The sequence below is a fragment of the Notolepis coatsorum genome (assembly GCF_963971535.1).
Source record: "Notolepis coatsorum genome assembly, chromosome: 1".
Classification (NCBI taxonomy): Eukaryota; Metazoa; Chordata; class Actinopteri; order Aulopiformes; family Paralepididae; genus Notolepis; species Notolepis coatsorum.
In genome coordinates this window covers 28,061,928-28,087,010 of record NC_140165.1, presented here as the reverse complement: position 1 = coordinate 28,087,010, position 25,083 = coordinate 28,061,928, and the positions used below count along the sequence as shown (strand labels likewise).

At 42.5% G+C, this 25,083-nt stretch overlaps 2 protein-coding genes across 2 annotated transcripts in view; both read left to right on the top strand.

Moving 5' to 3' along the window:
- Positions 1 to 459: 459 nt before the first annotated feature.
- On the top strand, positions 460 to 8,602 carry LOC311227987 (E3 SUMO-protein ligase ZBED1-like). The gene is made up of 2 exons (XM_084313872.1): positions 460 to 644; positions 6,453 to 8,602. Exon 2 carries the CDS (start codon positions 6,479 to 6,481, stop codon positions 8,540 to 8,542), a length of 2,064 nt encoding a protein of 687 aa, XP_084169998.1. The 5' UTR covers positions 460 to 644; positions 6,453 to 6,478; the 3' UTR covers positions 8,543 to 8,602.
- A 1,343-nt stretch (positions 8,603 to 9,945) lies between these two features.
- Positions 9,946 to 25,083, top strand: part of dhrsx (dehydrogenase/reductase (SDR family) X-linked) — a 35,591-nt gene continuing 20,453 nt past the window's right edge. The window contains exons 1-4 of the mRNA XM_084313885.1: positions 9,946 to 10,192; positions 11,660 to 11,728; positions 14,750 to 14,851; positions 16,750 to 16,957. Of these exons, the coding sequence (XP_084170011.1) occupies positions 10,006 to 10,192; positions 11,660 to 11,728; positions 14,750 to 14,851; positions 16,750 to 16,957 (566 nt within the window). The 5' untranslated portion in view covers positions 9,946 to 10,005. The remainder of the gene's footprint in view (positions 10,193 to 11,659; positions 11,729 to 14,749; positions 14,852 to 16,749; positions 16,958 to 25,083) is intronic.

The window sequence follows — 25,083 nt, the reverse complement described above, 5'->3', positions numbered from 1 at the left end:
CGCCGGTCGTCAGGTGTGTTAAATACGTTCTCAGATACATTCACACCTAACTTGTTGTGAATGACATGTGTTACATTCCATTCGTAGAGGCAATTAGGCACTGTCTTTAGTCTGTGCTCAAGCGAGGGGACATTAAATGCGCATTCGCGGGAGCGCGCGCACGTGGCGTGCATTAGGTGCGTGCAACCCCAGATGATTTCAATAACGCACCACTGCCCCCCCGCCATAGTTTCACAAAAGAGGCCCCCCAGACAACATTTCGTTAAGGGCCCCCAAAAAGCTAGAAACGGCCCTGTGAGAGAGGGAGGGGGAGGAGAAGAAAGTAAACAACGGTTGGGTTTCATCTCTTGCCATGGCAGTCTCGTGCTGCTCGTTAGAAGAGGGTGGAACTGTGGAACGGGTGGTCGAGGCACTAACACGGAATCCATGGAGTGACACACACTTACACTTACACACACACGCACACACACACCGACACACACACACACCTATGCACACACTGACACACACACACTCGACGGGAGTCGGAAGCGGACAAAAAAGGATGTCGCTGCTGTCATTCATTCTGCCCATGTTGAGGCTGTATCTCATCGGGGTTAAAGTTCTTCTGTACCAGCTATTCAATAAATCGTTCACGCTACCAGGTCAGGTTAACTACTCTCTCCATTTTTACAAATGACCGTAATGTTATTATGCTAAGTTCACTTGCTTAGCGTTAGCAAGGCGAGCAGACGCAGTAGCTCCACTGTGTACTGCATATTAGCTAATGCGAGCTACTTTAACATCACTGTGTGACTGTAAATGTAACGTTACTGTATGACTTATTAATGCAACTTTACTGCCCGACTGTTAATGTAACGTTACTGTCTGACTAACGAATGTAACATTACTGTCTAATTAACAGCAACATTTAATGCAGAAGCATGCTAGGTAATTAACCATTTCATGATCTATGTTGGTCTATGGATATATACAACTGTTGGATATATCTGTGTATCCCTGTTCCCATACCTGTATTATCTGTATACATCCCATACCTACTACTCGTATTAGTTATACACCACCATAGTGTACGTATACCTAATATCACTGTACATAATAATACTATGCATATATCAGTCTTATCAATAATACTCGTAGCTTGTTATATAGGCTATATCACATTTAATCACCTGTACATTGTATATTGTTATTTGTTAATGCACTTTACTGTTACATTTGCACTCTGGTTAGATGGCAACTGCTTTCCGCTGTAGCCTACTTTACTTGTGTGATGTGCTGAATACATTTTAATCTAATGATTAATCTAATGTTACTGAGGAACGCAAATAATACACAGTGAGTATCTAGGATGTCTACCTAACGTGCTATGTAGCCTTATTATGGTCTTTGTCTATCTGGTGAACTTAAAGGTCCAATCCTCAATCAAAACATCAAGAAGATCGGGCAGCCCCAGCACTGAAAACAGAATATTAAGGAGTTATTATCATTATTATTATTATCATCAAATTGATTGACATAGGTCTTGATTCAGGTACTGACTGACAGTATATAGGATACAGCTAAACCAACGCCTTTCTTTTTGGTTTATAAAAAATGTGTTTATATGAAATGTGAAACTCTTCAAAAACATATTTAAATAGTAGCCATGGCTAATATCGCCAAATAAATAGTTTGACAAATTCCAGATTGTAGCCGTGAGTTATTGAAAATATAGATAGCTGTTTGAAATTAACGCTTGTGAAATGTGAGTAAGCCTACGCTTAGCCTGAAAAGCTGTATTGCAATCGATGACCTTCAGCCTAGATCTTTCTTGGCATCACATAATGATGTCGTAATCTACAGTAGGCCAAAGTCTTTTAATAAGTGGCGTACCAGATGAATTTCAGCATTCAATTCACAGTAATTGTTGTGACTTGGGATGGTTTGTTCTATATTAAACAGTAGGGATGTCCCGATATCTATACCACAGTCCGATACTGTGCTCTCGTATTCATACTCGTAAAACTACTCGGATCAGAGTCTTGGTTCTCTGGTTTCTAGCTTAGAGGGAGCTTTACTGTGTTCAGTGTTTCCCCTGAAAAAAAATTCAGCAGCGGTGCTGTGCCTCTAGGGGGGTCCGGGGGCATTTTACATTTTAAAGTTAAATGCATCAATCTGGTGCATTTTGAGAGCAAAATAAAGAGGCTAGATTTATGATGAACTTTGTGCTCAAAACACAAAATCGACTAGACTGCAGTGCTTTCTCCCTGCAGCCTTTTCCTCAGGTCAGTCTTTTAAGCACCCCCACAGCCCAAATGAAATGATAAAAAAAAAATTAATAAATTTTTTTAATAGTCTAGTTCAGGGGTCAGCAACCTTTTTGACATGGAGTGCCTGTTTGAAATATAGTTGTAACTAGTGTGCCTCAACAATATTCCATGCATCGTAATATTTTTTTCTCATAATCAGGTCTTTTTAATGATCATTTTTACATTATTACATCATTATTGTTATTGTTATTATTAACAATATTATTATGATGGTTGTATCAACCCTAAATCTGAGTTGGGGGGGGGGATGCAATGCAGACAAACCGCTGCATACAGTGCGACCATTTCACTCACATTTGCCCATTCATTTTTGGACACATCACACACCATTGGTGTGTGTACTGTACGTGTGCTGTCATAGCTCCACCTACAGGCCTAATGGAGAACACCAGGATGTGAATGGAGGGTGAATGTGAGGTATATCGTGTAAATAAGTTTTAATTGATCGCAAGACTACACTGTAAAAAAAATATATAATAATAAGTTACCAGAACTTAAAAATATTGAGTTCAGTTACTGTGCATTAAGGTTTTCAGTTTTCAATCCATAATAAGTTAACAGAAAAATAAGTACACAACCACATTATTTCAACCTAATAAAACTATGTTTATTGTCATTGTTTTAAGAACACAAGTTGACTTGGTAATACTCACATTTTGAGTAAAAAAATTGCTTTTAACATGTGCAATGTTCAATGAAATAGAAAAATAAATAATACAATTTGTTGATTAATCCCACTGGTCACAATGGTGACCGTAATAATGTTTTTGTTATAAGGCTCTGCAAATGTTACTGAATGATGTAGCAATGTATTTCCAGCTAAATTGAAATAATAAACAAATAAAGGGTCTCAATTAAATATGTGGTAGTAAAAAGAACCTGTGGGAGGATTTCAACAAGATAAATGCGACAACAGTGCAAAATATTTCACTATAATATTTCAATTTTTTTTTTTTTTTTTTTTTTTTTTTTTTTAACTGCTGCCCCCTGTGCCTATGCAAATGCCCCAGCGTCCTAATTGCGACGCTGCTGAATGCATATAGGGGAAACACTGGTGTTGCATGCTGACACACAATCACAGCTATTGTCTCTCTCAACAGTGCAAGGTAGCCATTATCCTCTGGAGCAGGGGTGGGCAATTATTTTTCCCGGGGGGCCGAATGAGCAACTGAAAATATGTTGGGGGGCCGGGCCAAAATTCCAAACTCAATTATGCATAATATACATTTTATTTCTATATAAAAAGCAGTAAATGGCATTGTTTTGACCCCTGGTAAGAGTGTATGTTATTATTTGGCAATTAAAAGGTGAGGTTAGCTTTCAAAAATATAATTTATTCAAATAGAATTTATTTCCAAAATGATAAACAAAATGTGAAACATTAATAACAAAGGGCATTTTGAGTTTCATATACTATTGAAACAAGGATTTTCTTAGCTTTCTAAAGACATCACATCATCTTATAGCAAAAATAAACAAGACATGTCACTGAACTGTGTAAAGAAAAGTGTCCCAGTTTTGTAGCCTTTTTTTTACTTTACATGCCTATATTAAACATTTAATGTTTTCAGAACTGCAAAAAAAAGAAAAAAAAAATATCAATTGTCCCATTTCACTTGTTATATTTCCACATTTTAGTGTTCTTCAGTTCTTTTTTTTTCATTCAGTGTGAGAAATCCAGTCTCTGTTGAGCTTTAACAAGTCCATCAAAGTCAGGTTGCATGTCTGAGGTGGAGATGCGAAGCACAGCTGCCAGATGTTCATCAGTGAGAGAGGATCTGTACCTGGACTTGGTAAACGTCATGACTGAGAATGTCTGTTCACATATGTAGGTGGATCCAAAGAGAACCAACATCTTCTGAGCATGTCTCCTAAGCGTATACTGTGCGTGTGAACGTTGACATGAAAAAAAAAAAAAAAAAACATTAAAAAAAATATTTTTTTTAATTTTTTTTTAATTTTTTTTTATTATCATGTAATCTTTCGCGGGCCGGTCAGAATCATCCGGCCCGCGGGCCGTACAATGCCCAGGTCTGCTCTGGAGTATGCTTGTAATTAGAGCCCGATCGATACCAGACTTTTGGGGCCAATGCCGATATTAGGGAGTAAACAATTCCGATATTGATATATGCTCATGCTGATATTCTTTATATATATAGATGTCTTGATGTCCTCTCTACTAACCTTAAACCATGTATTCTCGACTCAAGCTAGACGTCTGATGTCCTCTACTAACTTTAAACCAACCATGTATTCTCTACTATATCAAGCTAGACGTCTGATGTCCTCTCTACTAACTTTAAACCATGTATTCTCTACTCTCTCAAGCTAGACGTCTGATGTCCTCTCTACTAACATTAAACCACATATTCTCTATCAAGCTATGAGATTCATGCAGACAGTGCTGCTGAGTCTGCTAAGTAAGTAGTATTGTAAACTGACTGAGCATTTTATGACTGAGTTATATGTAAACAATGACTGAGCATTATATCATGACTGAGTTATATGTAAACAATGACTGAGTATTATGACTGAGTATTATGACTGCGTTATATGTAAACAATGGAGTCAGAGTGCACTCTGCTGGACACACCGTGATGACACCATTTCTAAATTAGCCCACGCATTTTTCTCTGCATTATGTTCTGTAAAAAGTTTTTCATACCGGTGTCTATCCGCCAACATATACACTCATACCGTTATGTCTGTGACAGGCCAATATGGCCCTGATTGTGATCTGTTAACTGGTAGTTAGGACATGAGGCTTAGCCTCTGTTGTATTTGGGCATATCTTTCACCATGGAAACAGGCTACACCTGACCAACACTAGCTGGTATACCCAACCTCTACTAGGCTCAACCGCACCTGCAAATGCAATCGTGCATCAGATTGTGTAGCTCTGTTTATGATTTTTTTGTAATGGCCTATTCAAAACGTTCTAAAAACGTGACTGTTTCCCAAAATAGCATATTAAAAATAAAATAAATAAATAAATGGGAGAGTGTAGTGTAATTTTGTAAGCAATTGAAATAACAATGGGGGCGACAGTGGCTCAGGAGGTAGAGCAGTCGTCTGGTAATCCGGACGTTCCCCAGTTCGATTCCCGCTCCTCCCAGGCAGCCTGTCGAAGTGTCCTTGAGCAAGACACCTAACCCCTAATTGCTCCCGATGAGCAGGTTGGCACCTTGGATGGTTGCCTCCGCCGTCGGTGTGTGAATGTGTGAACAAATTGTAAAGCGCTTTGGATAAAAGCGCTATATAAATGCAGCCATTTACCATTTTATTTTAACAAGGTGGCAGCTTAGACTCATTTTATGTAGGTTGCTGTTCCACTTGTTACCGCTAGGTGCTCCCCTATAATAAGGAATGTAAAAGCCTGTACTTTGTGCATTGATTGCGCTGCATTGATTGAACTCTCTAAACTGCGTCCTAAGTTGTAACAACAATACTTAGAGGTCAGCCTAATATGATAGTAAGTAATACTTGATGAACTGAAGTTAACGGGAGGCAATATTAACAACAGCCAACGTTTATCAAAACATCCGTTTACAAACACATTGTGCAGTATAATCAAAGCCTCGTTTATCCAGTCGTATGCTCAGTACCTTCCAAACACGTGCATTTCCGCTAAAACCTTGCTAAGAAAAACATTTTGGGAGAATTGCCCAATTGCCTAGCAATGTTGTCCTCACGACTTTGACCACTTGAATGCCACCAATTGTATGCTCGATACTTCCCAAACACACGGCATTTTCGCCTTGCTGCCTTCAAATGGAACATGTGAGTTTGCAGTCTCGACATGGGAAGTACATGAGACTTGGATTATACTGCATGATGTGTTTGAGAGTTTGTAAACAGATGTTTTGATTTAGTTTAGCTGTTGACCCTGTTAACTTTATTTCATCAAGTATGGATACCGTATTTGGATTCTCCTTGGCTTTCCACCATGGAGGCGCGAGATACAAAAAATGACGGGAGCGAGTAATTAATACACAAATTATAATGTTTGGGTGAAGTGTTCCTTTAATTTGAATTGAAAGCTCTTATAGGGATTTAAACTGTAGTTAAGCCTAGGTTTAGGTTGACAGTGTGGTCCAGACTATAGTTTTTACCATCTTTTGTTTATTTCATTATTGTTAGGTACTCTAATGAGCCACGCCGTCTAGATGGATTGCTTACCGAAGGAACCAATGGAAGGTAGAAGTACAGGATCATCCTCTGGAGTCCATCTTGTTGCACACCCACGGGCGAAAAGCAAAGTCTGGAAATACTTTGGTTTCGACACGGACGCAGATGGGTGCATATTGCACTGGAAGAGGATATACTGTCGCGTGTGCATGACCCAAATCGCCTACTCCGGGAACACCTCCAATCTGTCATACCACCTGGAGAAGAATCACCCGGTTGAGTTCAGCGAGTTTGTGAGGATCAACACGGATCAAATGCGTGAGGCGTTCGCCACGGCGTTCTCCAAGATCAAGCCCGAGCCGTCTTCCAGCCTGCGTATTCAGCCCTTCCAGGATGTGAACCAGAGGCAGAGTTTAGGCTACGATAACAGGCGGCACAACGATCTAACGCTGGCCGTCCTCAACTTCATCTGCGAAGGGATGTATCCACTATCTGTAATCGAAGAGCCTACTTTTAAGACCTTGCTGAGGACTGCCGATCCAAGGTACGCGCCTCCCCGCAAGAGCGACCTGGCACTTAAAATGCTCCCACAGATGTACTGTCGCACCCGCGACGTCGTCCTGGCCGAACTAGCCGGGGTCGTCAACTGTGGTGTCACCACGGACCTTTGGCAAAGCCAGACGCAGAATAGGACTTACATTTCACTCTCCATGCATTCTGTCAACCAGAACAGTGCGACCAGCTTCTCCATGAACAGTAAATGCCTTAAAACCTTTGAAGTGCAGGAGGACAACACAGCAGAGAACATCACGAGAGCTATGTACGAGGCCTTCGTCGAATGGGGCATAACTCACAAGGTCAGCGGCGCTACCACCAACGGTTCGTTGGATATCGTGAAAGCGTGCTCTCTCCTAGAACTGTCAGTGCAAATGCCTTGCCTCGGACATGCCATCAATCGCGGCATGGACGAAGCCTTTGCGCTGCCTCGGATAGACGGCTTTCTGGGATGCTGCCGCAAGCTCGTCGCTCATTTCCAAGAGACGGCGATGGCGGTGTACCTGCTAAGAGAGAAGCAGAAGCAGCACGGTCTGGCTCAGTGCCCCCTCACCAGGGACAGGGGTAGGTCTTGGTTGGCTACGCTGGCAATGCTCCAACGGCTTCAAGAGCAGCAACTCGCCATAACTTCGACACTCACAGAGCACGCGGAGAGCCATAATCTGAGCTTCGATAGCGCCAACTGGGCCATGGTGGAAGGACTGGTGGAAGTACTCCAGCCCTTTAAAGTGGTAGCGGACATGATCACTTCCTGCAGGTATCCAACCATTAGCATGGTCAGGCCCGTGCTGCACATGCTGCTGAACACGACCCTCAAGGTGAAGGACGGTGACCTCAAGGAGATCAGCATGACCAAAGAGGTCGTCTCGAAAGTGTTGACCGGCACGTACTCGAAGACGCAGGAGATCTCCACGTTCCTCAACATCGCCACGTTTCTGGATCCGCGGTACAAGAGGCTGCCGTTCCTCTCCCCTCAGGAGCGCTCGCAGGTGGAGAGTAACGTCATAGAGGAGGCGAAGGCCATTCTCGAGAAGCAGAACGCCGAGCAGCCCGGCCTCGATGACACCTCGCAGGTGTCCGACGAGCCGCCGAGCAAGAAGGCCGTAACCGAACATCCGGGTGGCGGCGCAGCCCAAGACAACCCGCTGGCCGCCATATTTTGCCAGTCCGACTCCGATCAGAACCAGGAGGAGCTCCACGCCCAGGTGGTGGAGGAGCTCAGTAACTACAAATCCCAGCGGATCCTCGGTCTAAACGAAGACCCTCTCTTTTGGTGGTCGAGTCACGTGGCCCTCTTTCCCACCCTCCCCAAAGTGCTCCAGAAGTACTGGTGCGTTCCCGCCACCAGCGTCCCGTGCCACAGACTGTTCAGCACCTCGGGCACCGTTCTCTGCGGGAAGAGGAACCGCATCGCCCCGGCTTTGGTAGACCAGCAGATCTTCTTGTATGAGAACTCGCGGAGCTTCTACGAGCCTGAGCCCAGTGAAGATGATCTGGAGGACGGCGCCTGGGACAGCGCCTGTATCATGGGCCAGCCACTGGAGTGACCGCATGCCCAGGCCGTGGCATAACCCTGTGACATTTGATTCTTTATTCTTTATTACGCATAGCTTGCAGTCAAAACCTTGTGACACACTTGAACCTTGAAATCACCACAACTAGAATGGGCTTCATTTACAAAAACCTCTGACTTTGTCCTAGATTTGATTATCTAATATATAGGCTATACATTTAACCTGCAGTCATTGCCATCACACAAATCACTGTTGCCATTAAGATAAATCTTCCATAAATCATAACTTTGGCTCGTATTTGGCTTTATGTACTGAATTTGTTCTTAAAGCAACATGCTGCTACTTCTATGTAAGAAAAGCATGCCTGTCCTTTAATATTTTCGTTCTGGTTGAGCTGCTGTGTCGGGGTTCGTAATTTGCACCTAGTTTCCCAAGTAGCAGAGTGTTGCTTTAAGAACCTTTCATACATGAGCTTTATTGAAAACAAGCATGACCAAGTGATGTAGAACTTGCAGTAATGTCTTTATGTAACCAAGGAATGTATAATGTAATCACAGATTAATACATAAAGGAATGTTAGCTAACATGCAGCCATAGTCTTCTTTGGTGTTTTAAGTCACATCTGGGCTGAATAGTTTTGCTTGTGGTATATCTTTGTTATTTATTTCTGGCAAGTTATTCCTGAATCGTGAAAATTGTTTGCTATTGTAAATTACTTCATAATGTGCCAAGTGTCACAAAATGTCTGTTTATAAAAAGCACTTAAAACTTTGAAAACCTAAAGAAAACTTCCCTTCAACAGTTTGGCCATTTCTCTCTATGACATTTTGAATTACAACATATGTACCTTTTTTATGAATATGACTTACACTGTTCCTTGTTGCATGATCAGACACATTATTAACACAAACCTGCAATTTGTTGAATCTGTCTTGTCATTGTTACATTATAGGCCTAGCAACAAGACTGGGTATAGGGTATTAAAGATGCTGTAAGTAATCTTTTGGGTTGTTAAATAGCTCTACATTCCGACAGCCATCACTGATATAGAGTGTTTGGTCAGTAACATGGGTCTCCCAGTCCCTCCGCTCTTCAGTAAGCGGTAAATAAATGTCCCAGTATCCCGTTCTCACTTTAACCAATCTGCTCACTGCACTGGCAGATAATTATACTTGTTTCAAGCACATATTTGCTTAAAACTAGTATTTATTTCTTATTTTTGTCTGGAGTTCTCTGAATGAAGTGGGAACAGGATACCCGAACATGTTACTGACCAAACTATATATCAGTGATGTCCTTCGGAATGTAGAGCTACTATTTTAACATGTAGCCCACTTATTTCCCATAACATTGTCGTGTTCCTTTTAAAGAGTTTCCTCTGCATTATTGCATGTGGGAACATTTTATTTTTCATATTTGTCTAAATAAACAAATTGATTAGTCAACAAATAATGTCTTCAGTGGAGGAGGACACGCTGTTTGTTTGACTGTCATGGATGAAGGTGATTGGGCTACACTCCCCTTTGTTGTCCGAAGGCAATTTTAAGGACATTCTCCTTCTCTCCTTCAACACAGTTTTACCCAAGCAAAATGGAAGGGTTGCCATAGTGACGGGGGGTGCCCGCGGAATGGGATATGACACCGCGAGACACCTGGCAAGTCTCGGCATGCATGTTGTAATAGGTAGGCTTGTACCCGACGCTACCCGGTTAATCCCGGGGACTAACCCACATACAGGACAGATCAAATGTTGTTTGATGTGATTTATTTAGATTTGTGTGATTTCTTTATTTTTTTATGATTCATGTGATTGTTTTGGATGATTCGAGCTGATTGTCCCTTGAGCTTAATTGTCCCAAGCCTAACTCGATTCCTAAGACAAGAACGTTCATTAAAACGGTCAAAAGAAAATAAGCCTGGATAATTTGTCCAGAATAGTGAAAATGTTGGATTATAAAATGTTATTGTGAAATCCTTACGTAAGAGTAGAAATTCCATCCTGTCACTCATCTCATCTTCATTTCATTTAAACTTTACCTGATATTCTCTTAGTGAATACGTACCTTGTTATTGTATTTAGCTGGTTTTGTTCTGATTTTGTGTGTACTGTGCAGAATGATTCTAATCAAGATATATATATTTTAAAGCCTTCCGTGGTGTTCTGGTGACCCGTTTTCAATGTTCTAAAAGAGAAATCATAAAATTAATAAGACTCAATGGCCTTTTTCTGTGAAAATGTCTGTAAAATAACACGTCCCCCCCCCCTCCCCCCTCATTATATTACACACATGGTGTGTAATATGGACCCAAAAGGTAAAAGGTGTTGTAGGTGAAAACAAGTAAATATGGTAAAAATGAAACAAAAAGGTTCACTGTGTCCCTTCACTGTCTGTCTCCACCTTCTTTTATTTATATTTGTCAAGATAAACATGATTTATTCCACCCGTGTCTTGATTATATTAGATATTTTTTTCTATCACAAAACACGAATAGCACCTTTATTGATAAATGTGATCTAGCATAGGTAAATGGCAGATATTAACCATATATTCTGTCTAGATTGCTTGTACTTGAGATAAAGTTGACATCTGTTATTTTTACATGAATTGTTATGGATTTATTGTTTTAAAATCCCAGTGATGTTGTGAGTCCACCAGACCTGTGAACACTGGGTGAGGAACAGAAACACCAACACCACACAAGGGTTAAAAGAACACGCCAACATTTTGGGAAATTAGCGTATAGTCTTCTCCAGAGAGAGACAAGAAGATAGATACCAGTTTCCTCTCTGTGAGTTCAGTAGAAAGCTATCTGGCTGCATGTTAGCCTAGCTTAGCATAATGAATGGAAGTGGACATGACCGGTTAGCCTTCAGGAGAGGTGTTAGTTGGACAATGCCTAGGCTAAACGGCCATGTCCGCTTCCATTCATTGTTAAATTAAGTTCCCAAAATGTTGGCGTGTTCCTTAAGTAAAAAGGCTGAATGTATAATAATAGTTGGCCTATAAAATCATAATTTGACCACCAGTATTCATATGTAAATCAAGCTTCAAACATGCCTTTGAGTCCATGAGGCTGTCGTAAGGCAGTTGATTTGAGGTTGATCTGGATGACTGCCCACCCAGCTCCTCTCATCTCCGTCTCCTCCAGCTGGGAACGAGGAAGAGGAAGGCCAGGCAGCTGTCGGGAAGATCCACAGAGAATGCCGTGAAGGAAAAGGTCATTCTCTCCCTGTGTCTCTCATAGTCACACACATCTTTCCTGTTGTCACCTGGTCTTAAAGGGGCCTCTTCACCAAAAGACAATGCTGATTTATTTTGCACATAATCTAAAAAACAACTGAAGTTTGAATGTGGCCACCAGTGATGTCATCGGGGGCATTGAATCCTAGTGTTGCGTTAATTACAGCTCAATGAAATTATAAGGTAGCAGTCCTTATAAGACAAGGTATTGCTATTTCTTCTATCTACATAATTTCATGGAGCTGTTATTTACACAACACAAGGACTCAATATCCCTGATGACATCACTGGCCATATTCAGTAATTTACTCAATAACTAAATGAATGTGTGCAAAACTGTTAAATCGGCAATGTCTTTTGGTGAAGTGCCCCTTTAACCTATTACCTTAGCTCCACCCTAATACATACAATCACATGTTGCACAAACATTGTTTTCAAATGTCTGCGAATGGAAGCCAATCACTATCCTCCAGTTGAGGGCAGAATAGTGCATGTAGATGTCAACTAGAGACCAATGCTGGTACTGGTATCGGATAGGAACACACTGAGTGAGCATAATGAACCATTATTAGCGCAGAGTTCATGATCTATTAACAAACATATTTATGCAAATTAAAGGAATAGTTTGTGTACAATTTTTTTTTTAATTATGTTGGCATTTTGTATTATTATAGGAACTATTTCTCACTTAAGATGTAGTTTGACCAACCAGAGCCATGCAATGTTTCAAAAAGAGTTCTAGAGTGTCAGTGGCTTATGATGACTCACTATTATAAGGTGGCAACAACATGGCATTCATACTGTCCAACCTGGCTAAACTCTGGTGAAAAATGGCTCTGTGCCAGGTTGGATAGTATGGACCCCATGTTGTGGCCATCTTATAATAGAGGTCAGAGCATCAGAGTGAGAGTAGCATGTATCAGACTCAGTAGATAACCCACCAAGCTTTTACTTTGACACTTTGTGTCTTCTGACATTGGGATTGTGAAGCAAAAAACATAAGAAAACATTTTATATGGATACTTGGCAGCACTGTATCGATATAATATCGGCAAGCAAATTATTGTGATATACCGCTGTATCTGGTTCTTCCCCCTATGAACGCCACACGTCCCAAAAACTCCTGGCTTTGAAATTGTATCTATGAAAATACCATAGGCCAGAAAACAAATGCTCGCCAATTAGGCGCAATGTAATGTAAAGATGTGAAATTAGTTACATTGTTGGTATTGTTATGACACTACCTTGGTAGCGCTGATGGTGCTAAGTTGCAATATTCAGTTGATTGTTTGTAAAGTGGAATGATTATAATCCTAGCACTGCATATGGGTTTTCCTCAAACGGAGCTACGCATTCTGACATGTGACTGCATTTGCAAGTCAGCTGCCAGGCCAAAATGTGGGTTCCTGTGGGTTTACTTATTGGAAGTTACCTGCCAGCCCAGCAGTGTTGTAGTATTCGAGTCCGAGTCCTGACTGATTTTCAGGACTCGTGACTCAACTTGGACTTCAAGAGAGTCACTTTATTGTCCCATCAGCTGGGAAATTTGTCAGCTTGAGCACCGATGACTCGGACTTGGACTTGGACTCGAGCATTGACTGCATTCGGCCTCGGAAGGTGCAGACGAGGACTCTGACTTGTTAAATATAGTTATTTCTTTAAATTTTATTTTGTAATAGGTCCTAATCATTTGGCATACGATATTGATGGCTAGTGCATTTGTTTGGCTATTTTGTCACAAAGTAAATAAACTCCCTCCCGTTTTAGACTTTTTTTTATTTGTATGTCAGCTCTTTGACTGCCCCGAGTGGAGGTGACTCAACCTTGATGACTTGGACTAGGGTAATGGGGACTCGACTCAGGCTCTTCTTTGGTGACTCGGACTTGAACACTGGGGACTCGAGGCTCGAGATTTAGTGACTCAACTACAACACTGCCTGCCAGGTCACTTAACTCTTTGGACGCCACTGACTTGAGCATCGTTTGTTCCTACCACGCCAACGCTCTAAATGATAGGAATAAGTGGCGTGTTTGCAGGGCTATATATATATTTATATTATAGCTATGGCTACAATACTATGGCCCATTTGACATCAACTATCTATCCTTCAATATGTGAAAAAGAATAATTTTTTTCATCAATACGTTTGCGTGTTATACCGTGGTGAATATAAGTATAGTTTTAGAGTGATCCTGTCTAATCCCAGAAAACGACGATATGCAGCAAAACGTGAACTTCACTAAAAGCGTTGCCGTTTCTTGCCTGGACACGCTACTATTTCCAAATCAAATTTATATAATAGGTATTATGTTTCATCATGAATGCATGAAGGGGGGGGGGGGGGGTCGTTTTTTGATGCTTTGATTGTCACCAACGGCATACGTTGTGGAGTAACGTTACACATACATGTTGCAAAGTGAAATCATGGTTGGATCAAAGCAGGATTGATATAATTTAGTCCTTACCTTCACTAGGAGGTACCCCAAAAAGAATATTCCAATTGTCTGATCGCGAGTCCAAGTATTGGTGTCCATTGTGTCGCCAACATAATCCAACACAACAGATGCATCAAGGGCATTTGACGCTTCTCAATGCGATCGGGATACCCGCTCGACTCGCCTGACAAAGAAAAGTGTGCCCGGAGACATTTGAACATTGCACAGGCCGGTAATACACTTTGGCATTCTCAGGATGATTCCCTATGTTAACCCAGAGGCTGTGTGCCTGGGATGAATAGAAATATAGAATAAAAGATATAACGATGAAAACCCGACTATACTCGGGTCTGGCGCTGAACGGGTGGCGAGATAACCCGACTATCCTCGGGTCTGGCGCTGATTGAGTTAATGTTTACATGACAAGTCACATGCAGTCACGTATTAGAGAGGAAATTGGTATCTACCTAATTTCCCATCCTAACGCTCGTATGCCAGATTCCTCAGTAGTATCTGTTTTGAATAGTCGATGGTTGTTGTTGTTGTTGTTTTTTTCCCACAGCTGAATTTCTGTTCCTGGACTTGGCCTCCTTGAAATCCATCCGCCAGTTTGTCCTGAAGTTCAAAGCTCGGCGCCTGTCACTTCACATCCTGGTTAACAACGGTAGCTGTTTTATGTTGCTTTTTAAATCACCTTTATGTCTCAAATAACACATTTTAAGCTGCGAACAAGCAGCTAGTATACGTATCTTTTACTTCTCCCAGAGCTTCCACACCGCAGTCACAGGTAACACCTCAAATGTAGCGGCTTCATCAGTGACAGTGTTCTATTGAGTTGTGGAAAGTTTCAGCGCACCGTGTGGGAATGATTTGACTCTTTCTAGGGCAGCTTTGCCCCATAGAAGTGAATGGCAGAATGTTCAAAATCTAGAGTGTGGCAGTTTGTTTGCAAACTAGGAATTCGTTTTTCTAAAACATTCACCTGTTTGTATTCTCACTCACAATTTTTTATTTTTATAATAATAATAACCCATGCCATGTTTCGTTTTTTCATCTTTTCGTCATTCATGTTTGTTTGACAGGTGGTTTTAAAATGTAATTTCTAGCTGGATAGGGGCAGCTAATCACCGTCAGTAACCCAGGGGGTTGCAGCCATAATAAGAACAATTCTTAAAGGAAAACTCCAACATTTTGGGAAATTAGCTTATTTAACATCTTCCCTGGAGTTAGACAAGAAGATACATACCTTTTTTGTCTCTGTGCGTGCATTTAGCTTTGGGAACAGTCGCTCCGTTAGCGTAGCTTAGCTTCATCACTGGAAGTGGGGGAGATCCGGAGCTTCATCACTGGAAGTGGGGGAGATCCGGAGCCTGACGTTCCCTTACACTGTATACAGTCACGAAATACACTCCAAATACAACTCCAAAACGTTCATGTAAACATGTTGTGACCTGTGTATTCACCACGTGGAGAAATAAAAAATAATTGAATTAGACAATTACGTTTTATAAGCAAATATACTTGGAACTATTTTTTGCTTAACCACTCCTCTCTGAGCGCAGCCAGTGATTTCAACGTGTCGTCGTGATTGTTGACATTCTCATTCATTCAAAGGATCCGAACCGATTGAAGTTTATGGATACCATGACTTAAAATCCTCTTACCTTGACGATTAAAAGCCTCCCCAATTTAGAAAACAGTAATCCAATGGCTGGTATTGTTATACCGGACGCTCTGAGCTAACCGGAGCTAACACAGATCAGGATGGTAAAGCATATATAATGACTTCCTTTCTGGGGTTTTCAAAATAAAAGTGCGACGTTTATAGCAGCGGAAAGCGTTTATGTTGTACATTATCTAACGTTAACACGAACCTAAACTAACTTTAAAAAATAGTTCAGAGTATATTTGCTTATAAAACGTAATTGTCTAATTCAATTATTTTTTATTTCTCCACGTGGTGAATACACGGGTCACAACGTGTTTACATGAACGTTTTGGAGTTGTATTTGGAGTGTATTTCGTGACTGTATACAGTGTAAGGGAAAGTCAGGCTCTGGATCTCCCCCACTTCCAGTGATGAAGCTCCGGATCTCCCCCACTTCCAGTGATGAAGCTAAGCTACGCTAACGGAGCGACTGTTCCCAAAGCTAAATGCACGCACAGAGACAAAAAAGGTATGTATCTTCTTGTCTAACTCCAGGGAAGATGTTAAATAAGCTAATTTCCCAAAATGTTGGAGTTTTCAAAGGGGCCACACCTCCCCCCTTCCCTTTTCCTGCTTCCCATATCCCGACTTGTGAGCCTAGTTTAGCACAAATGAATGTTAGTGGATACGGACTACTAGCCTAGAGCTCTGGGAGAGGTTTTTTTGGCCAACAACTAGGCTTCCATTCATTTGTGCTAAGCTAAACTAGCTTGCAGCCTGATAACTTTCTACTGAACGCACAGAGAGGAAATTACTATAACTTCTTGTCTGACTCTGGAGGAAGCGCATTTCCCATAATGTGTTCCTGCCTCAATTAATTTAGCTACTCTACTTCCTGTGGTTCTCTCCTCTAGCTGGTATTATGTTGGTTCCTGAGAGGGTGACAGAAGATGGCTTCGAGCTCCACTTTGGCCTCAACTACCTCGGCCACTTCCTGCTGACCAACCTCCTGCTCGATACGCTGAAGAGGTCGGGGAGGCGGGACTCGTGCGCTCGCGTCGTCACCATGTCCTCCGCCACTCACTACGGTGGTGTTCTCAACATGGCTGACTTACAGAGCAGGTAAGAGGATAGGGTTTTAAAATACATTTTCCTAATCGAATTTCATTCCCGTTAACACTTTGAGTGCCACGCTGTTTGGTTAACACTTTAATCGCCGTTGACGCTGAAACACGTCTTTCCCCGCCATGCTCATTCTGCCGAAGACACTGGACAGCGTCTTTGATATCAATATTTCAAAAATCTGTGATCTAAATCATATTTCTCCCCCGGAGACATGAGATGTACTGGTGAGCCCCTCTCAACTCTACAACGGTTCAAGAGCGCCATCTGGTGGCCGATCGGCGGATCGCCGAGGGCATTAACAGGAAGTGGAAGCTGGTGCTCATTTCAATTCGGTCCGATCACTCGCTAATAGTCCCAGGACTCGAGCTGATCACAACGGATAGTGATCCGTTACCAATAACTCGATAAACAACATGATTTGGACGTATATACTATTATACAACCTGGAAATGGATCGGATATTTCGACATCCCATAATAGAAGAAATTCTGTTCCACGCTCATCTCCCAACAGCGAGAGGAAGCTACGGTGAGTTTCAGCGTTATTTTTAAATGTCTTCTATACTAACTGCTCTAATGATCATATCACCCACACTAGATGAATGATATAACGTTGCCCACGGAATTATAAACGACCCCCCCCCCCCATCGGTCATCATCAGATCATACGTAGTAACTTCTAGAAGTACGTCCATTTGAATTTTTTTTTTCTCGCACAGATTCCTACCAAACTGTATTTGATCATCAATATAATGCATTTAGGGCTATAAATCAAGTTCTGGAGAAAGCTGCAGAAAACGATAAAAACATACTTATACTTTAGACCGTATTTTAGTATGAATATGTGAATGAAAAAGTATAACGTTGCTACACCCTGAACAATAGATATAGGACGTTGAATGGGCCATAGTAATGTCAATTTAGCAATACAATTTAAAAAGTTATAGCCCTGCAAAGAAGGGGAACTTCTCCATGTTAAATAGGGCTGGCGAGGGATGGTAAATTATGAATTTAACCCCGGTGATCAAAGTGTTAATTTACCTTTAGAATGCCAGCCTTCTAGTCGTTTCCATGGTCGTTGCACTATGTTTGCGAAGCTGTGTGTGTTCTGTATTATAGCTGTATGAGACACGGTGTGGCTCATTTTGACAAACATTACTTGTAGTCCAGCATGGGAATAATAGTTTGTTTCCACACGCTGTAGTTTGTAGTTTATTACATGCTAAACATTGCGCATTTCCAAGATAATACAGTATTTTTTCATAGATTGCGAGATAAAATACGTTATGTGCAATAAGCCCAAACCGTTCTGGCTGATCCCCTGAAACCCAGAATACTCTCATATCAAAGGTATATGACTTGTATATATATGTATCATCACAAAATCATCAAGGGGGGGGGGGGTCATTTTAACTCAAAACTATGAGTTATGAGCATGTTCTGTTTCGTTAAGGCTTCGCTCAGCACCAGTTGCACTGTACCTCACTTCGTGCACGAGCACTGAATAAAAAATTCCACCATGTACCTTTACATCCCAATATTCGTCTGACCACACCCCCATCCGCTTACCTTCATAAGCAGGTGTGTGGTCACCTACTCGCCTCCTTCACTTTCACCACAAGGAAGTGCCTTCGGTAGATCCCCACTTGACGAGGTTGTTAGTAGAAGAAAGTTGGAAAACAAAAGAAGATACGTTGACATCATATCTTTATTTTCGAGAAAATACGGCGATGTTGTCTTCGTAACTGGAGGTCATTCCGACCTTCAACAGCTTTTTCGTATTAGGAGCTCACGCCGCTGACATGCTCCCCAGCTACAGTCCTCCTTGCTGCGGCTGGATGGGGTTGCCCTTCGGCCACACAGCTGGACTGTGGGAAGCACCGACTGTTGTGAGAAGCGGTTGTTTCCAGGTTGGGTACGTACTGTTTTGCTTGCGAGCTCTGGTTGTTGTTGATGCTGTGGGGGTTAGCTGACAATTTACGAAACGCCGACTTCAGGCTGGGGTCCTCTGCTCGGCTTAAACGGCGGTCGGAGGATCTTGGTCTGACGCCCATGATGGTCAATCTAGTGGGCCCCGACCAGGACCTGGTGATCCCAGGATTCTCGAGCGGATGCTTCTCTGTCCCGTGCAGGCCCCATCTTTCATATACAAATGAAAGTATACCCTAACGAGGAAATGTGGGATCTTCTTTATCGGGAGTTCCATGCTCAAAGTCGGCTGCAGCCCGAAATGGGAACTGTGCTGGCCCCCCGCTGCATGTCTGGATCACCGTTGACAACTGTGTTCTGACATTCTTTTTCTTTTCCCTCTTAGGGGAGGGACTTGGACAGCGGCCTGTCTGAAGTGTGGCTTGTTATGTGTGTACAGTTCGGGTGATAGCTGCTTAGCTTGCGTGCTAGTTGTGGCCTACTGTGTTAGCCAGTCAGCTGTTAGCTGCGGCGTTAGCTCGCTGTGTTTACCAGGCTAGTAAACGTTAGCTTGTTGCTATCAGTCGATCGGCTGTTAGCTTAATGCTACACTGTTGAACGTTTCTATGACTATAACATGCCTTAAACACTCTGACTACGACGTCATCTTGACAGAGGATGTTAGTCTAGGGTGACCATATTTTGATTTCCAAAAAAGAGGACATGCCCCCCCAGCCTCGAGATACTTAATGATACTCAGGCATGCGTTGCTCATGGGACGACTGGTTGCACTATGTTTTAATGACACCGCGCGCGCTCCCGCGCATGCACATAGATGTTCCCTCGCATAGCACAGACTAAAGACAGTGCCTAATTGCCTCTACGAATGGAATGTAACACATTTCATTCACAAGTTTTGTGTGAATGTATCTGAGAACGTATTTGAACACACCTGACAACCGGCCATATTGTTATGCAAAGTAGTACTTAGCGAGTTGGCGCATCAGTCGGGTGCAGCGCATTCCTGTGTGCACGTGTGTGCACATCCGTGCATGTGCGTGCTTCTGCTCACAGACTGTTTGCACGGCGTGCAACCCCGTCCCATGAGCAACGCATGCCGATACTCAACGTTTACTCAAAGATGCATTATTGTTTTAATATATTTAAAGTATGCCTCCTCTCTATGGATATACAATTATTATTTATATTATTTTACTGTATATAACACAACACTATCTCTCTATAACCAAAGACACACCAAACCAAAGTTAACAATCAGCATGCTTGATGATTATGCCTAGAATTATCTGACAAATCTCAATGGCACAATAATTACTTAAAAATCAACCTGTAACAAAATAATAGCTCTCTTTTCAAGTCTTACTGGACAAAATTAAATAACAAAATATATGAAATAATAGAAAATAGAAAATCCTGTTAACAAATATCTTTTTCAGACAAATCGTTTTTTTTGCCATGTTTCAATGAGATATTATGCAATGGTTTCTGCTGTCTCATTTGGTGTATTTAACCTCGATTCATTTTGTTTGCATGCCACCCATCTTCCAGTCAAAGTACTATTATGATTGGGAATATTGTCACTGCTCCGTGGTTACTCCTGTCTGTAGAAACACCACAGTACTGGATTTGATTTGAGTGCTTCATGTGCGACATCAATCGAGTCGAGTGGGGCGCTATAACACATTGGCTTCGGATTTAGTGCGCGCACTAGTGAACTTCGCCTCCCATTTGTTCCGACGGGTCGGTACATTTGGAATTCCTTCTGCAGTTCAAAAAAGTACATTATTTGGCATTGTGAATGTGAGCTGCGCTCCACTCTGTCCCCTCTTGCTCTGTTTGTGTGTGAGTGTAGTTGTAGAGCCGCCCACAAAGCTTCTCAGGGATTACGTCACACACGCAACAGATTACCGTAGTATTCTGTGCAATGCGCCAGTCAATTTAAGTATATGCAAACGGTCCGTGAAAGCCGGACATTTTCATGCATTTATAAACCCCCCCCGGACGGCCCGGACAGGGCGTGAAAAGAGGACATGTCCGGCCAAAAGAGGACGTTTGGTCACCCTATGTTAGTCGAACCTACACCGGAGCCCTGCCAGCGAGGACTGCGTCAAACATGGAGAAACGTAGCGGCTGGGTGGCGCAACGACGTTACCCTCATCGTCAACACAGGGATGCTGTGTTCAACTTCGGTGCCCCGTTAGCCAGATTGCAGTTCGCTTGGCCTGCGTTCAGGGTAGGAAGGTCCCGACCGGACCTTAAACACTTCTTATTTCCTTCCCTTCTAGATGTTTTGTAATAACGATGTTTTCCAAAACGTGTGTTGCTGCAATACATTGAGGATACGACGCGTGTTGTGTGTGAATTGTCTTGTCACTGGTATAGCTTCTCTCTCCATAGAAATCGGGTTGTTGTTTTACATGTGTAAAAATGATCTGGTTAGTTGTGATGTGAACATGTGTGTTCATGTAAACGTGAACTCACAACTAAGGGGGTTATTTAACCTATAAAGCTATGCTTAGTGACATGTGATTAAGGAATGAATTATTTTCTCAGCCTGTAATGACAATGAACAGTGTGTTCACATATTAACAGGGTTACCTGTTCAACTTGGTCGTATCAAGGGTAAGGAAGGAGGGGTGATCCCCCCGGTTCCCTGGGGCTTCCCCACCCTCCTCTCAGACATGTTGTTTACAATATATTGTGTCACTGTGTTTATGGGGATACGATGTAACCCTCAGGTTAATTGCTGGGGTTGTGCTAACCGCTTGAGAAACTATATTTTCCTAAAGAAAAGATTGTTTGGTCACTTATCGTGTGTGCTTAGCAAGGCCTGTGGCCAATACATAATTGAGGATTCTGTATTCTCTCGTTATGAAAAACGGCGTTCCTCTGTAGAGAGTGTACTTTTGCCATTTTTTGTTGTGATAAAGGGTTGTATTAAAGGAGCTCCCGTCTTATACGGAGCTACTGAGCAATTTTGATCCCGTAGTTAGACTGGCTAACGCGCCGTTATATTCCTGATCATACAACCAAAACAGTCCTTGTCCCAATGACACAATGCAGGCAGCTTACTTGGAAAATGATATTTATTTGCTTCACCGTGCAAACAGAATATCCTTGCTTTTGTTCCTTAAACTGATTAAATAATAATGAATACGATATCTAATTGCCTACAAACATTTCGCCCTGTGGCGTGTTCGTGCGTGCGTGCGGTCAAAAACCATTGCCCTTTTCCGGGTCAAAACTCCTCCTCCTACAGGTTTACCTGACGCTTAAATAAAAGAAACGCCACCTTCTGGTCACATAAATCCACTGCACATTAATCCATTTTGGCCGTTACAGGTTGTGTGTGTCTTGTGATCTACAACTGGGTTAGGTTTGGCCACAGAAGCACATGTGTAAGTCTGGTACCGGGGCTCTTAAAGGGGGCCCTCTCTATTCTGTGTTTTTTCCTTAGTAAAAATCAGATAGCAGGTTAGCACATGAGCTATGTGAAGCTGTTAGACACTTCATGTAGCTGACTATGACTGTGTAATGCTCTTTTTTGTCATTACATCGTATCATGGGTGTGGGGTCGTAAAGGGGTGAACTGGTAATCCTTTCCTCCCCTTTTCTGATTGCTCAGGGGTTAAAACCTCCTGTCCTTCAAGGTTCCTGTCACGTTGCTGTTCGGCACGTTACAGGGTAAGAGGGGGGGGGGTTCCTGGTCCCACGCCCTGGAAGATTGGGCGTGTGCACCGCAGAAATTCCCCCGCCATAGAGTACGTCACTGTGCGCGTCTCTGTTGGTAAGACTTCCGTGAGTTGTTCAGGTCCATGTTATGGATCTGTTTCAGGGAGTTGTCAGAGCTCCTCCTCACAAAGCTCCTCCTCGGGCCTTCTGTGAGTTCGGACTCTCATTCCCTGTGAGGGAGCCTCCTCAGAGTTCAGAGCCTCCTCCTCAGATTGTCAAGGTGAGTAGAACTTCAAAAAGGAGTTCTGCTCTATTGTGTGTGTATTCGATTCAATTCGATTATTGAGTGTGTATTGGTTCAGTGCCTCCTCCTCGGAGAGCCCTAACCCAAATATTACATAGCTCAATGTTGCAATATATTCTTTTCAATCTATACAGCTCGCGTGGGAAGTCTCTCTGGGGATTTCCGTCTCCTCCCTATGGCGAGGGTGGTGGGATGTAAAAATGTAAACGATTTTTACCCTCAGCTGCGTCACGTGGGATTCATGTCAGTCTGTGTTTTTTTCTTTTTTGGATAAAAAGAGGAAGGTACATGAAGCACGATGGCTCCGTGTCGTTCTCCCAGGCGACTTGGAGGAACAATGTTTGGTGTCTTGCTAGACTATCCATTGATGTGTTTGGGTCTCTACGCATACATAGTGCTGGCTCGGTGTGTTTCTGTTAAAGAAGTGCGCCTTGGTTGCTTGTTAAAACAGCGTTTTTATAGGGCAACTGGGATGGAGTTTTGTCTCTTCCGAGCGCCAGTTTACTAGGTTGTCTCGATGAATTCTCGTTCATATCCCCACATATTCCCACAGCTGGACTGTGGGAAGCACCGACTGTTGTGAGAAGCGGTTGTTTCCAGGTTGGGTACGTACTGTTTTGCTTGCGAGCTCTGGTTGTTGTTGATGCTGTGGGGGTTAGCTGACAATTTACGAAACGCCGACTTCAGGCTGGGGTCCTCTGCTCGGCTTAAACGGCGGTCGGAGGATCTTGGTCTGACGCCCATGATGGTCAATCTAGTGGGCCCCGACCAGGACCTGGTGATCCCAGGATTCTCGAGCGGATGCTTCTCTGTCCCGTGCAGGCCCCATCTTTCATATACAAATGAAAGTATACCCTAACGAGGAAATGTGGGATCTTCTTTATCGGGAGTTCCATGCTCAAAGTCGGCTGCAGCCCGAAATGGGAACTGTGCTGGCCCCCCGCTGCATGTCTGGATCACCGTTGACAACTGTGTTCTGACATTCTTTTTCTTTTCCCTCTTAGGGGAGGGACTTGGACAGCGGCCTGTCTGAAGTGTGGCTTGTTATGTGTGTACAGTTCGGGTGATAGCTGCTTAGCTTGCGTGCTAGTTGTGGCCTACTGTGTTAGCCAGTCAGCTGTTAGCTGCGGCGTTAGCTCGCTGTGTTTACCAGGCTAGTAAACGTTAGCTTGTTGCTATCAGTCGATCGGCTGTTAGCTTAATGCTACACTGTTGAACGTTTCTATGACTATAACATGCCTTAAACACTCTGACTACGACGTCATCTTGACAGAGGATGTTAGTCTAGGGTGACCATATTTTGATTTCCAAAAAAGAGGACATGCCCCCCCAGCCTCGAGATACTTAATGATACTCAGGCATGCGTTGCTCATGGGACGACTGGTTGCACTATGTTTTAATGACACCGCGCGCGCTCCCGCGCATGCACATAGATGTTCCCTCGCATAGCACAGACTAAAGACAGTGCCTAATTGCCTCTACGAATGGAATGTAACACATTTCATTCACAAGTTTTGTGTGAATGTATCTGAGAACGTATTTGAACACACCTGACAACCGGCCATATTGTTATGCAAAGTAGTACTTAGCGAGTTGGCGCATCAGTCGGGTGCAGCGCATTCCTGTGTGCACGTGTGTGCACATCCGTGCATGTGCGTGCTTCTGCTCACAGACTGTTTGCACGGCGTGCAACCCCGTCCCATGAGCAACGCATGCCGATACTCAACGTTTACTCAAAGATGCATTATTGTTTTAATATATTTAAAGTATGCCTCCTCTCTATGGATATACAATTATTATTTATATTATTTTACTGTATATAACACAACACTATCTCTCTATAACCAAAGACACACCAAACCAAAGTTAACAATCAGCATGCTTGATGATTATGCCTAGAATTATCTGACAAATCTCAATGGCACAATAATTACTTAAAAATCAACCTGTAACAAAATAATAGCTCTCTTTTCAAGTCTTACTGGACAAAATTAAATAACAAAATATATGAAATAATAGAAAATAGAAAATCCTGTTAACAAATATCTTTTTCAGACAAATCGTTTTTTTTGCCATGTTTCAATGAGATATTATGCAATGGTTTCTGCTGTCTCATTTGGTGTATTTAACCTCGATTCATTTTGTTTGCATGCCACCCATCTTCCAGTCAAAGTACTATTATGATTGGGAATATTGTCACTGCTCCGTGGTTACTCCTG